This window comes from Carcharodon carcharias, chromosome 2 (assembly GCF_017639515.1).
Source record: "Carcharodon carcharias isolate sCarCar2 chromosome 2, sCarCar2.pri, whole genome shotgun sequence".
NCBI lineage: Eukaryota > Metazoa > Chordata > Chondrichthyes > Lamniformes > Lamnidae > Carcharodon > Carcharodon carcharias.
In genome coordinates this window covers 54,388,437-54,404,514 of record NC_054468.1, presented here as the reverse complement: position 1 = coordinate 54,404,514, position 16,078 = coordinate 54,388,437, and the positions used below count along the sequence as shown (strand labels likewise).

Here is a 16,078-nt window from a genome sequence, read left to right as displayed (position 1 = left end):
AGAGGCAAGGTTTGATCAGGGATAGTCAGCATGGCTTTCTCAGAGGGAGGTCATGCCTAACAAATTTGATTGAATTTTTTGAGGAGGTGACTAAGGGCAGAATTTTGCTGTTGGCGAGCAGGGGGCGGGGCCTGCTCGCCGATGCGTAAAATGATGTGGGATGACATTGGGCGGAAGCCGACGTCTTCCGCCCAATTTAAATTTTCAGGAAGGGGCGCAGCAAAATCAGCTGCAGGCCCGCTGACCTGTCAATGGCCAATTGAGACCATTGACAGGATCATTTAAACAATTAAAGGACCTGCCCATCCAACCTTAAGGCTGGCGGGCAGGCCAGGAACCCCGGCGGCAAATAGAGAAAACATGAAACCTCATCCACCAGTGGGATGAGGTTTCATGCAGGGTTTTAAAAATTTCAATAAAGTTATTCTGTAAATTATGAACATGTCCCATCACATGTGACACATGACGGGGACATGTTAAGGAATTTTTTTCTTTTATTTTTTCTATTTTTAAAAGTGGAAGTGATCTCCCTAAGGCTGCACTCAGCCTCAGAGATGTGCGCTCTTTCGTGCGCATGCGTGAAAGAGCGCACTCGCTTTTAGGGAATCCCCCCCGCCCACACAGGAAGCGCACAGCACTTCTCGCCGGACGTCACGCTGCGTGGGTCTTAATTGGCCCGCCCACAAAATGGCGGCACGGCCCACTTCGCTGGCGGGGATTGGCTCCCCGCCCGGTCTACGTAGTACTGCAGTAAAACCACCCCAGGAAAGAAAATATGTGGGGTGAGGATTTGTCACCCATTACTTGGCTCACCCAATTTCCTTTGGAAAGGAAAATCTAGGATGGCACTGATCCGATACTGCCAATTTTATGCCCCTGCCTACAACAGAAGTTATACCCAAGCGGTCCTTAACATTACTTTACCACAGTAATATGTTGATGTTGGAAATAGCATATTTTTAATACAGGAACAATTACAGCAAAAGTTTTATAGGAAGTTGTTTTACCAGTTCAGTTTCATGTTGACTCATTTCATGCAGATAGGGCAAGGTGGCTAGTTCTGCAATTGTCTGGTTAATCACTTGTGCTTGCTCCTTCATACGTTTTAGCTGACTCAGGTAACTGGCATATTGTAGTTTCTCGACTACACCTGCACCAGGACAAATCCCCCCCTGACCCTCATCAAAGAAAGACATGTTAGAGAGATGATATTAAAATGTTTCAGATCAGCGTCAACTTATTTGTAGAGTAACTATAGAAATGACTGTTTCCTATTAACTAAGTATTTTGAATTTAAGTAAGGTATTTTCCTATTTTTAAAAAAATTCTGAATGCTTTGTCTCACAATCTTAATTTTTAGAAAAAAGTAACTAAAATTATAGCTTCAAATTAAGTATCTTTATCTTTTTGCATCTATACTGGCTATACAAGGAGCATTTTTCAACATAATTCTAAAATGTGACATTCTATGTAAAACCATAGTTACATACTGCAGATATCTGTACAATGGCCTGTGCTTATAAAAGTTGTGGTCAATGCATGTCTGTTTTGGAGCAGAGGAATAGGTGGTGTAGTGGGTCAGGGAACTCTAGGCTTGAATATTGTACAGACAAATAGGATCCAAATCTCTTGTCTGATTAATTTTTGTATATATATTATTTTTGAAAAACATCTTGTATCTGTTATCACTTCCTCTGTATAAATCTCATTTACTCTTGCCACCATTTTCAACACACTGTTCATGAAATCACACAGCGTAGAACTCTTTGAAAGCCATCCAATTAGCAACCCCCCAGCTCTTTCTCCATAATGATGCAAAGATTTCCTTTTCATTTGTATATCCAATTGATTTTGAAAGCTACTGTTGAATTTGCTTTCACCGTCCTTTCAGGCATTGCATTTGAGATCCTAACTCGCCATGTAATGTGAAAAACGCTAGTCGTCTTTCTGTACTCCCCCCACCCCATATGCTCTTGTCAATTAGCTTAAATTTATGTCCTTTCACTACTGATCTTCCTGCTAATGAAAACAGTTTCTCCCTATCAAAACCTTTCATAATTTGCAAGTCAATTATTTTCAATAGAAATTTCCATGTCCCTATTTATAATTGAAAAAGTGCATGTAATTGCATCACCTAATAATTCTGTAATAATCTTTAGGCGCAGAATCACACAAAATGTTCCTAAAAACTTTTCATCTGAAAATTTTAGAACCAAGTTTTTCTCTCAATAAATTTCAAATGTCCAAAGTAAAGTTTGAAACATTATGAAGTTCACTAAGTTACATAGTTTGCATCAATAGATACAATTAATGTGTCTTTTGTGTCCCAATTTGGCACGGCATTGAAGCTATGCAGTCATCCATGAAGCTAGTGGTCAGCAGTGGGATCCACAGTAATGGAATCTCTAGTGGCATCAATGGAAGTTCAGATGCTGATCTCTTGAGTATCTCCTCTGGCTTTCAAGGCACAAAGAAGTCTGTGGATAGGGCTTCAAGTACCATATCATTCCTGAGCATGTTCCTGTGTAGAGCAATGGCCATAGTGAGACTCAGTCCCTGGGAGTGTCATAGGTGTCATGGAAAGGGCACATGATGTCCTCCCTCAGAATGATAACCTATCTGCTTCCCCCACTAGCCTCTCAGCCTTCTTGGTTACAGATAGCCAGCTGCGCTTGGCAGTCCTGGCCAATGCTGACATTCAGCAGTCTGCAAATAAGTCTTCGGCAGCCAGATCTCCTTGAGATCACTCATCACTGCCATCTCAAATACAATCAGCAGCCTTCCACCTCCCAAGCTGTAGACACAGGAGAATTGCCTTGTAGGAAGTAAGGCACAAGGGCTTTGCACAAGGTTGTTTAATAGTCTGCAATTGTTAGTATTTTGTAAGTGTGCAATTAAGACTGATTAAAGCAGCTTGATTTTTTTTGTCTTTTTGTCTTAGTTGCTATCTTAACATACGTAATGATGTGTGTATAATACCTAAGAAGGTGTATTTTCAGGGCATTCATTTGATGTGTGTGTAAGCACCTTGGGATGGTAGGAAGGACTGCTGATGCATTGGGGAAGGAGGGATTATTCAACTGAACCTCTTTTTAATTAATTGCTCGCACATGTTTCTAGCAGATGGTGGAGTGGTTGCCCTTGCTCTGTTTCCATCTTTGTCTTCCTGCTGATCTTCCTACGATTGTTCATTCACTTTTTATTAGATGTCTTTAAAGGTTTGGCCCCTTTTACAGGGCAAAATTATGGAGCATGCAACTGATGACAATGAATCTAGTAAAATGGTTGGGGCTGTACTGCAGAATAACTCCAGATCTGTTAAGGCAAAAGAACCTATGATTCAGAAGGCTGATTACCCTATCAGCCCTGGTGGAGGCCTAGCTCTGACTATAGCGTTCTGCAACATCTGTGCTTGGGTTTCTGACAGGATTCACAAGTCAGGTGATCAGGGAATAACCCCAGGCATAAAAACAAAAAAACTGCGGATGCTGGAAATCCAAACCAAAAACAGAATTACCTGGAAAAACTCAGCAGGTCTGACAGCATCTATGGCGAGAAAGAGAGTTAATGTTTCGAGTCTGTAGCTCTGAAGAAGTCATACAGAATCGAAACGTTAACTCTATCCTTCTCTCCACAGATGCTAGCAGACCTGCTGAGTTTTTCCAACATTTTTTGTTTTTGTGTAGTCTGACATCCTGTTTTCTGGGAGGAAAAGAGGTAGTTAGGTTTGGCACAGAATAGTGACAGAAAACCAGGCATAATGTACTGTTTATCATCGCACGAGTTGTATGTTCAGGAAGTGGAATCTCTTCCTCTTCACAAAGCAATATGTGTGTCGTCAATGATGCATTTGTGGGCAGCTTGTTGTCCTGCAAAACTTGCAGCTCCTTCCTGTTGCTTCATTGCTTCAGGGATGTGATGAACACAGAGGCAATGAACTGCAAACTGTGTGATAGCTTTAGCTGCAGCCTGAAATGATGTTGTGATGTAGAAAGTAAGGGCTACCACTTCTTTGACAGCGACGGGCAGGGCTCCAGTTGGCGTTGCATCAACAGCACAGTGACAGCATTCCTGGTGAAATTTAGGCACCATATACAGTGCTTCTCTGTCAAATAGGCAGGAAATGCAGTTATTGATCATACATGTGGTGTAGGGCCTCCATGCCCTCCCCATCATTACCTAGTTAGTGCACTTTTTTTCCTTCTTGCACTTTTTTCTTGTCCAGCCACAATGGCCGTCCAATGGAATGCTCAATATAAAATTATAATGTGGAATAAAATTAGTTGTGTTGGATGCAAAGTACAGAAAAACATGACACCTCCAAAAACAACTTATGATAAATTTGTAAGCATTACTATAGCAGCCAAAATAAGACTCACCAGCTCACTAGCAGCCTAAAACAACAAAAGACTTGCATAGATGAAGGTGAGGATTGCAGTAAATATTACTTCTGTAGCCCCTCTGGTCTGGCTGGGGGATGAGGTGGGGGGGTCTTGTGAATCAGCAAATCGGGCAATAGCACAGATCAATTTCTCAGAAGGGCAAAGGACCATGATTTATATATTTAAATTGGTTAAACCTTATTTCAGGCAGGCACTTGAGACGACTAAGGAGCGTTGGAACCAAAATGGTAGCTGACGCATTTCAGTATGTACAGGGCACACGATCACCACCTAATATTGGTATGCTTTTGATTTTCTTTTTGGAAAAAGGTGAATTTTGAAAACTGAATTTTTTTAGGGAAATAGAAGGAGGAAAGAAGTAGATTGAAGGTGAAAGTGCCTCTGAGCTCACCATCTGTCTTTGGGTGCACAAGTGACGGTGAATGGAGGGTCAGAAATTAGGTTATTGATAGTGGAGTGAGGGAGAAGGAAGGACATAGGGGCTAAACAGGCAATTCAAAGGGATAGAGCTGGAGTAGTGTAATGAATGTGAGTGGTAGGACAGGAAAGTGTGGGGAATGAGTAGGGAGTGAGTGTGTGTGGAAGCTTAAATAATTGTAGGAAAAGAAAAATGTAGGCCCAAATTTTTCCCATAATCATCACCCAAATGCAGGCTGCATCTTTACTGACTCCTTTCTAGCCATGCTGTCACCATCTTCCATCCAGAAGGAAAGAAGAAAAGAAAAACAAAAAGGTGAGAGGAGTGGACAAGAACAGCAAGAAAAACAAAATATTACAGGGAGTCGGAAGGGAAGACAGAGAAACAGCAGGAAAGGAAGAGAGAGAGAAAGTGATATGAAAACAATGGAGACATAAGAAAACAAATATTCAAATAGAAAAATCACAGGAAATGCTACTTTACAGCAATGTGACTTTTTATGTCATGGGCGGCGGATAACATCAGGGTCACTGGTTTACTGTTACTGAACAAATCAAATTTAATTTCTATTAAATAGTATTTTGATATTTTCACCAATATTTTCTGGACTGAATTCAACCACTGTCCTTTATTCTGCAAAAATTGCAAATAAGTGACCTTTAGCTTACATGTATTTCTTTACCTAAGTATTTTATTTTTTACCAGTTTAAGTTGACTGAAAAATCACAGCAAGATATTATGTAATATATGCCAGCTAATGTAGCTTTTGGGGTAATAAAGTTTAGATGCACTGAAGGCAGACTGGAACTTAGATAACTCTGGGAAATGTCCCTTTTAATACGCAAATAGGGATCCTATGACATATACTGGACCTTGACTTCCAAACTGGGAGACAGCTGTGCACAGCACACCTGTCCTGGAGGACCAATAGCATCGTTTATAATTATCTTTGTGCAGCCAGAAGTTGCAGGAGTGCTCCTTAGGGCTCCACAAGAATCATTTGAGCTCATGCTGTTGCTTGGACTCCACCCCTTCAACCTACAATGCTGCCACTGAGTTGCTCAGGCTGCTCAATTTGCAGGACAAAATCTGGTTCTTAGCATCTCTCCTTCTATCCTTTCCCCAATTACTCATGCTTCTCCACACCCATTGCTTCAATGATGTCTCCTATCATTCACCTTCCCATTATCCTTTCCTTCTAAATCTCTTTCTCATTCTCATCACTAAACCTACCTCTTCCCCCTTGAATTACATGCTTAATTGTTTATCTACTTTCTCTCTCTCGCCCTCCACACCATGTGTCGTATTCTTAAACTCTTCCATTTCCACTCTTTCCCCCAATGGCAGATCATCCCCATCCCCAATTTGTTACTCCCTACTTGTACATTCCTTTCAAAGATGCTCTCAAAATTCTATTTTCTCCCTCTTTCACTCTTTGCATATGCACAAATATCTGTTTGCTTAAAGCTGAGAAACAGCTTTTAAATGCTATGAACAATTAGGTTTTTTTTTACCTGTCAGCAAGTCACAAGTGAGATAATTATTTGGTTTTGAAATTCAACTTTTTTTTTTGATAATTGAACATGAGCATTAAGAAAGGCAATCACTCACCTTGTGCTTTCTCTCTCGGACCACTGTCTCTATTCTATCTGTTTTTACTTATCCGTACTCTCTTTTTCTGACTCCCATCTCTTTTGCTCTCTCCCTCTCAGTTTAATACACCTTCTGAAGTTTATAGATCACAAAACAATTTTTAAAAATTCATTTATGGAATATGGGAGTCGCTAGCTAGGTCAGCATTTACTGTCCACCCTAATTGCCCTTGAGAAAGCGGTGGTGAGCTGCCTTCTTGAACCGCTGCAGTCCCCGTGATGTAGGTACACAGTGCTGTTCAGAAGGGAGTTCCAGGACTTTGACCCAGCGACAGTGAAGGAACAGTGATGTATTTGCAAGTCAGGATGGTGAGTGGCTTGGAGGGGAACTTCCAGGTGATGGTGTTCTCATGTGTCTGCTGTCTTTGTCTTTCTAGATGGTAGTGGTCGTAGGTTTTGAATATGCAGTCTAAGGAGCCTTGGTGAGTTCCTGCAGTGCATCTTACTGCTGCCACTGTGCAACAGAGTGGAGGGAGTGAATATTTGTGGATGGGGTGCCAATCAATTGGGCTGCTTTGTCTTGGATGTTGTCAAGCTTCTTGAGTGTTGTTGTTGCTGTACTCATCCAGGCAAGTGGAGAGTATTCCATCACACTCCTGACTTGTGCCTTGCAGATGGTGTACAGGTTTCGGGGAGTCAAGGAGTAAGTTACTTGCTGCAGGATTCCTAGCCTCTGACCTGCTCTTTTATAACACCGCACCACCCCCACCCCCCCCGCCACCAGGATAGTGGTGGACTCTGCAATGGTAATGCCATTGAATGTCAAGGGTGATGGTTAGATTCTCTCTCGTTGGAGATGGTCATTCCCTGGCACTTGTGTGATGCAAATGTTATTTACTACAGCTACTGCACTATTATTTATCGCACTATTTTTTCTCATGCACAAAAGCACATGCACAGACATATAAAGCCATTCTTTCAAAAAAGCATTCAATATAAATGTTACCTATTAAGTTTTTATTTTATTCTTTCATGAGATGTGATTGTTAGTAGTAAGGCCAGCTTTTGTTGCTCATCCCTAACTGCCCTTCAGAAGATGGATGTGAGCTGCTTTCTTGAGCCGCTATAGTCCATCTGGTGTAGGTGCACCTACAGCGCTGTTAGAAAGGGAGTTCCAGGACTTTGATGCAGCAGGAATGAAGAAATAGTTCCAAGTCAGAATGGTGTGTAATTTGGAGGGGAACTTTCATGTGGTAGCGTTCCAATGAACCTGCTCTCTTTGTTCTCTGGTAGTAGCGATCAGAGATTTGGAAGGTGCAGTCAAAGGAGCCTTTGTATCTTGTGTATGGTGCATACTGCTGCCACTGTGCATCAGTAGTGGAGGGAGGGAATGTTTCAGGTAGTGGATGGGGTATTGATGAAGTGGGATGCTTTGTTTTGGATGGTGTTGAGTTTCTTGAGTGTTGTTGGAGCTGTGTTCATTCAAACAAGTGGAGAGTATTTAATCACACTTCTGACTTGTGCCTTGTAGATTGTGGATGGTCTTTGGGAGTCAGGAGGTGAGTTACTTGCTGCAGCTCACCATGAGTTTCTACAGGGCCATTAGGGATGAGAAACAAATGCTAGCCTTGCCAGCAATGTTCATATCCAAAGAAAGAACAAAAAAAAAATGCCTATGACCTGCTCTTATAGCTACACTATTCATATGACCAGTCAAGTTTCTAATCAATGGTAACCCCCAGAATATTGATGGTTGGGAGTTCAGCAACAGTAATGCAATTGAATGTCAAAGAGGAATGGTTAGATTCTTTCTTGATTGAGACAGTCATTGCCTGGTGCAAATGGTACTTACCACTTATCAGCCCAAGCCTCAATATTGTCCAGGTCTTGCTGCATATGGACACAGGCTGATACCTGACGAGTCGCAAATGGCACTGTACAGTACACAATCATCAGCAAACATTCCCACCTCTGGCCTTATGATGGATAGAAGGTCATTGATGAAGCAGCTGAAGATGATTGGACCTAGGACACTACCCTGAGGTACTCTCGGTGAGACCACACCTGGAGTACTGTTTGCAGTTTTGGTGGTCTAAGAAAGGATATACTTGCCATGGAGGGAGTGCAACGAAGTTTCATTAGACTGATTCCTGAAGTGGCAGGGTTGTCATATGAGGAGAGATTAGGCCTGTATTCACTGGAGTTCAGAAGAATGAGAGGATCTCATTGAAACATTCAAAATTCTGACAAGGATGGACAGACTGGATGCAGAGATGATATTTCCTCTGGCTGGGATGGGGGGGGCGATGGTGTCTAGAACAACGGGTCATAGTCTCAGGATATGGGGTAGATCATTTAGGACTGAGATTAGGAGAAACTCCTTCACTCAAAAGGTGGTGAACCTATGGAATTCTCTTCCACAGAAGGCTGTGGAGGCCAAGTCACTGAATATATTTAAGAAGGAAATAGATTTCTAGACTCCTAAAGGCGTCATGGGGTATGGGGAGAACACAGGAGTGTGGCATTGAGATAGAGGATCAGCCATGATCATATAGAATGGCGGAGCAGGCCATTGAAGGCCCGAATGACCTACTCCTCCTATTTTCTATGTTTCTTGCAGTGATGTCCTGGGGATGAGATGATTGGCCTCCAATAATCACAAGAACCTTCCTTTGTGCTTGGTATGAGTCCAACCAGTAGAGATTTCTCTGATTCCCATTGATTTCAATTTTGCTAGGGCTCCTTGATGCTATACTCAGTCAAATGCTGCCTTGACGTCAAGGGCAATCAGTCTCACATCAACTCTTGAATTCAACTCTTTTGTCCATGTTTGGATCAAGGCTGTAATGAGGTCAGGAGCTGATTGGCCTTGGTGGAATACAAACTGAGCATTAGTTAAGTAGGTTATTACTGTGTAACTACTGCTTGATAACAGTATCATTGATCCCTTCCATCACTTTGCTGATGATTGAGGGTAGACTGATGGGGTGGAAATTGGCTGGATTAGATTTGTCCTGTTTTTTACATGTATGGGCAGGCCCCGGCTAGGCAATTTTTCACATTGTCAAGTAGATCTTTCTTGCCACTTGTCAGCCCAAACCTGGATGTTGTCCAGGTCTTGCTGCATTTGGACATGGACTGCTTCAGTATCTGAGGAGTCGTGAATGGTGTTGAACATTGTGCAATCATCAGCAAACATCCCCACTTCTGGCCCTATGATGGAAGGAAGGTCAATGAAGAAGCAGCTGAAGATGATTGAGCCGAGGTCACTACCCTGAGGAACTCCTGTAGTGATGTCCTGGAGCTGAGATGACTGACCTCCAACAACCACAAACATCTTCCTTCGTGCTAAGTATGACTTCAACCAGCGGAGAGTTTACCCTGATTACCGTTGATTCCAGTTTTGCAAGAGCTCCTTGATGTCACACTAGGTTAAATGCAGTCTTGATGTCAAGGGCAGTCACTCATCTCACCTCTGGAGTTCAGCTCTTTTGTCCATGTTTGAACCAAGGCTGTAATGAGGTCAGGAGCCGAGTGGCCCTGGCAGAACCCAAACTGAGCAGGTTATTGCTGAGCAAGTAATGCTTGATAGCGCTGTTGATGGCCCTTTCCTGATGATCGAGGGTAGACTGATGGGGTAGTAATTGGTGGGGTTGGATTTGTCCTTCTTTTGGTATAAAGGACATACCTGGGCTATTTTCCACACTTCCGGGTAGATGCCAATGTTGTTGTTGCTAGGCTAGGGGTGTGACAAGTTCTGAAGCACAAGTCGGAGTATTACCAGGATATAGGGCCCATAGCCTTTATGGTATCCTGTGCCTTCAGCCGTTTCTTGATATCACGGGCTAGTGAATTGAATTGGCTGAAGACTGGGTTCTGTGATGCTGGGACCTCCAGAGGATCATCCACTCAGCATTTCCAGCTGAAGAGTGTAGCAAGTGCCTTATCTTTTGCACTTATGTGTTGGGCTCCCACATCATTGAAGTTGGGGATATTTGTCAAGTCTACTCCTCCAGTGGGTTGTTTAATCTTCCAACATCATTCTGTGATCTGATCCGATGGTCATGGAATCGCTTTTTAAAAATTATTCGTCATCACTGCATTTATTGCCCATCCCAACCGTCCTTGCATTCGCTGTGGGTCTGGAGTCACATGTAGGCCAGGCAGCAAGGTAGGTAAGGACAGCAGAATTTCCTCCCTAAAGGGGCATTAATGAACCAGATGGGATTTTATGACAATCAGCAATGGTTTCATGGTCATCACCAGACCTTTAATTCCAGATTTTATTGGGTGGAATTTGAACCCAGGTCCCCAGGGCATTACCCTGGGTCTCTGGAATACTCAACCACCTTTGGTGGCATATCTGTCTGTCACTTGCTGCTTACGTTGTTTGACACACAAGTAGTCATGTGTTATAGCTTCACCATGTTGACAACTCATTGTTAGGTATGTCTGGTGCTGCTCCAGGCATGCCCTCTTGCATTCTTCATTGAACCAGGGTTGATCCCCTGGCATGATGGTAATGGTAGAGTAGGGGATATGCCAGGCCATGAGGTTATAGATTGAAATTCTGCTGCTGCTGATAGCCCACAACGCTTTATGGTTGCCCAGCGTTCAGTTGTTAGATCTATTTGAAATCTATCCCATTTAGCACAATGGCAGTGCCACACAACATGATAGAGGGTATCCTCAATGTTAAGAAAGACTTTGTCTCCACAAGGACTTTGTAGTGGTCACTCCTGCTGATACTGTCATGGACAGATGCATGGATAGGCAGGTTGGTGAGGATGAAGTATGTTTTTCCCCCTTGGTTTCTTTACCACCTGCCGCAGACCCAGTCTAGCAGTTATGTCCTTTAGGTCTCGACAAGCTTGGGCAGTAGTGGTGCTACTGAACCACTCTTGGTGATGGTCAAGTCCCCCACCCAGAGTACATTCTGCATCCTTGCCACCTTCACTGCTTCCTCCAAGTGGCGTTCAACAAGGAGGATTACTGATTCATCAGCTGATGACGGTACGTGGTAATGTTTGACCTGATGCAATGAAACGTCATGGGATCTGGAGTCGATGTTGAGGACTCCTAGGGCAACTCCCTCCCGACTGTATACCACTATGCCGCCACCTCTGCTGGGCCTGTACTGCCAGTGAGACGTGATATATGGGACAGGCAAAAGACTGGAGACTCTTACACCTCATTTGACTTGGCAACTGGCCTCCAGAAGGAAACCATGTGCCTCGATGTGGAATGTAGAGGGAGGACGAAGATGATATCACAAAGATCTGTCACATCACGCTTGAGACAGATTCCTCTGCAAGCGTGCACAGTACAGTTGGAATGCTTGCCAGCCCATTGCAGATTCTTTGCTGCTGCTCCAAAAGTATCCATTTCATCAATGACCTTTCAGGTCCAGCATCTGCATCTAGCTGAATGTAGCTAAAAGCATCCTACAGCTTCCAACTGCCGTCCCTGTCTCTACCATCTGCTCTTGTTCGCTTGATATGAGTCACCAGGTGAAAACGCAATTATCGTCTTTACAGTCCCACTGAAGTGCAAGTACCTGAGCTGGTAGTTGGTCTGCATGAGTCCTGTAACCATGCACACTCAAGAGTGGCTGACCTCAGCTGAGTTGTCATCATCCTCCTGCAACACCACTTGAAGACCACGTGGAAGATTACAGACAAGGATTAGAAATGTCAAGATAAGAATGATTGAAGTGATGCGCACATCAGGTCAATTAATTGAGCATTTTATGTCACAGGCTGCCAGATATTTAATTCTGTCACCAGGTAGCTGGGAGGTTCCCATTCCCAACAGTTGTGATTCTGCTGATGTTCAGTGCCGCCGTCTCTGTTGTGTGATGGCTGGAGGGCCACCTTTGCCTTTTTCATTTATTCTGAGCTCTTCAAGGAAGGAATGAAAAGACCAATGAGTGAGAGTAATGTCATGCTTTGAATTGATAGATGGACAACACTTTTGTGAACAGACATTGCAGAAGAATGATGGTGAATGTCAATGGTAGATGGACAGATGGGGATGTGAGGAAATACATAGACACAGAGGGATGGGTAAGTTGGGGTCAGAATTGATGCTCTGGCATAGGTTTGTGAAGACAAGAGTGAGGGGGTTGGTGCGATCCACACAGCAGGATGTAGTTGAATGTACCACTGTACTCACCTTTCCTGCCCTGCTTAGGTCATTAAGTTGCTTTCAGCATTAACTCCATGAGTGTGGTACCACATTTCTGCTGCTGACCTGTGGGCAACCTCCAGTCACACTTTCTTGATTTCATTGGCAGGTTTCTTCCTCCCGTCAGTAGTGAACAGTATCTTCTGCAGGCCCTTACAGCTTCCAGCTTTACAATTAGAGTGGCATCATTAAAACAATATGCAACCTTTGAAGTTTGAACGCTGTCCTGTCAATTTGTTGTCATTCTGTTCCCAACTCCAGAACCGATTAAAATTTATGTTAGTGGAGTTGAAATGGATTCATGCAGGTCGTAATCACGCTTGCTCAAGTTAATTGGTTGGGAAAGCCAAAGATAATATGTTAATACAGCTGCTGGGAAAAAAGCCACTGACCGATGTGCTGCAGTTCCTCCGGGCTTCCTGTGCTCCCCATGTGTTGGGAACTTAAAATCCAGTCCTACAGCACAGAAAGTGAAAACATGTACATCGCTCTGCAACAATAACGGAAAGACTGAGACAAATAGAGAACATAAAGAATGGAATTTCTGTAAGAGATGCCGGCCATTGATACTACTTTTCCAAGTCTGGTCATAAATTATGTTAGGTGTTTGAGAGAATACCGGGGGAAATTTTATCGAATTTTAATGGTGATTTGTTTAACACTTTCAAATCATAACTAAATGTGATGATTGTGAGAATTGTAAATGGGGGTGGAGCACTTGAATAATCAGTTTCACTGAAGAATATATCCAGATTATCTCAAAAATAAACTAAATTTCTGAGATAACCAGAAAAGGTTGAGGAGGAAAAAGACAAATCTCATGATAACTTCTTCACTTGCTTTGAATTATACACTTCAGTTAAGAACCTGCAGAAGATTTCAAAGACCTAAATTAAGAATAACCTATAGTATGGCAGAAAAGTTGTGGTTCAGCACTTTTCAACAGGAATATGAAGAGCTAGAAAGAATCTGCAGTTTTTCTCAGCGGCCAAATGATACTTAGACCAACAGAATTTGAATTATTTTTGGTGATTATATCAAAGTATTCAGTCAAAAAGTAGAAAAATGTCTTTGGAAAAAAAACTGTAGCAACTTAATAATAGTGGTTTTGGTATGTATAAGAATCCTGGATTCACAGTAAGATTTATCTGACGTTTTAACCCAAGCATGAACTAGAAACTTGAGAAAAAATTATTACTATTTGTTCCTTATATACTTTTACTTAGCTTTCCCTTTCCTCAACATATTGAAATTTGGGATTTTGAAATACAACCCTAATTGAAAAGAAAATTTTATGTTCTTTCACCTCCACCTTATTAAAAGTCCCTCTTTCATTATTATAATGAACCCAGGCTTGGTTTAAATAATTTAGTTTTAATATATCTAACTACTGTTAGACCTAACCGATTTGAATTTCCTCTGTTAATCACTTTTGCATTCTGTAAACTTTTGCAAACAGCATGGGCTCACATGGCACATGGGTTTAACATGAAATACGCATTATCTGTATAAATTAGGTTAATTTCAAGTTGCAGATGTGATGGAGAGGAATATTAGGAGGTCTATAGGAATAAATCCAAAGAAAGAACTTCCATTTATATAGTACCATTCATGACCTCAGTTTACCTCAAAGCGTTTTACAGTCAATTAAGTACGTTTAAATGTAGTAACAGGTGTTTTCTACGACAGAATCTTCTCTCACTGGTGGTGATCTTGGAGGTGGGAAGGGGAATTACTAAGGTGGGGTGATTGTGTACCTGAACCCCGCCATCGTTCTGGGTGGGAAGGTCCATAGTTGACCTTCTGCCAATTGAGGTTCTTAAGTAGCCAATTAATGATTACTTAATGGCCTCATCCCACTGGCCATGGGATTAACCCAGCTGCAAACAGGATTGTCACCAAGTGGTGTGCACAACTGGTGAACCTGTGAGGGCCGCTTTTTACCTCGGTGCGGGAGAGGAAGGGAGGGGGTTTGGGGAGAGGGGTGGTGGTGTTGGGGTAAGGGCCCTCAATCAAAGGCAATTGATGCCTGATCAAGGGACTGGACATCGGAAAGGGGGTGCCCTGTCCTTGCTTCTGGCACACCCCCATTCCCTTTTCCCAGTGACTTCTACCTGGCGAAACCCCACCACACATTATTTATTTGTAGCCTGGATTCTCCACGATCCTGGGACTCCAGTGCCTGTCCTTCCAGCAGCAGCCATGACCTTCTCGGCATTAGTGAACGCAAGAGCTGCCAGCGTCTGACTGGCTGGCAGCTCTCAGTAGGTGGGACTTCTGCCCCCAAGGTCTTGATTCCTGAGGCAGTCCCGCTGGTGGCCTCGGCACTGCCTGGTTGGCATATGGTTCAGTGGGCCTTCTCAAAAAGAGGCACAGTGGGTCTTTGCCAGCTTTCCAGCTGGCAGCGAGACCTCCAACACCACAATAAGATTCAGCCCAACAGTAACATAGCAGCCAATTTATGCACAGCAAGGTCCTACAAACAGTAATGAGATAATGATCTGATAATTTGCTTAACGATGTTGGTTGAGGGACTAAATATTGGCCAGAACATTGGGAAAAACTCCCCTGCTCTTATCAAATAGCACCACAGGATTTTTTTTATCCAGGGCCTTGGTATAATGTTTCATCTGAAAGATGGTAACTCTGACAATGCAGCACTTACTCAGCTGCCTGCTGAAGTTTCAGCCTAGTTTATGTGCTCAAGTCTCTGGAGTTGGGCTAGAGCATTCCGACTTGAAGGCAAGACTTCTACCAATGAGCCATGGCTGATCCTCCATTTTATTATCAGGGGTTGAGGAAGCATGGAGAGTATTTTCATCCAAACAAAAATCAGCAATAGATCACAAAGAACTTGGAGGGGAATAGTCATAATGTGAATTATAAAGAAGGTTTGCAGTTTGGGATTGTTCTGTTTCTCTCTCTAATGGGCTAGAAAGTCTTGTTATTTTGCTTGACTTTTTTTCCTTAATCATAAATTGGTGCCTTGGAAAGTACTCAATTATAGAATAAATTTAGGGTTAGACTTCCAGTGGCGATTCTCCCAGTTTAGTGACATAAACTTTGGCAGAAACTCCAGGGAAATGACGGAAGTCACTGTTTATGCTGTCTGGGGTTTCTGCCAAAGGTACAGTGAGAGATCAGGAGAACCCCCACAGAAATTCCAGATGCCTGTTTTGAATAAATTCTGGATTATGGAATTAAAAGAAAATGTGATATCCTTAGAACAAATATGACCATTGTCATAAACCCTAGGAAATTTTCTGACAGAGACAGTTTGGTAATTCCTCCCACCCTAATATCACTTGCTGGATACCCCTGCTTTGGGGTAGGCGTAAGTTTTCTTCTTATGGCTCAATGTTATAGACTTGGTTGCGCTGTCATTGCATTCTGAAGGGAGTCCCAAGTTATTATGCTACCTTCCTCTATTAGCTCCATTATCTGCTCTATGGACTCTTATCCATGAAAATTCAATGACT

At 42.7% G+C, this 16,078-nt stretch overlaps 1 protein-coding gene across 1 annotated transcript in view; it reads right to left on the bottom strand.

Annotated features, from left to right (window-relative positions):
• Window positions 1–16,078, bottom strand: part of LOC121287374 (spermatogenesis-associated protein 16-like) — a 216,080-nt gene that overhangs the window by 11,373 nt on the left and 188,629 nt on the right. The window contains exon 8 of the mRNA XM_041205187.1: window positions 1,008–1,172. Coding sequence (XP_041061121.1) covers window positions 1,008–1,172 — 165 coding nt within the window. The remainder of the gene's footprint in view (window positions 1–1,007; window positions 1,173–16,078) is intronic.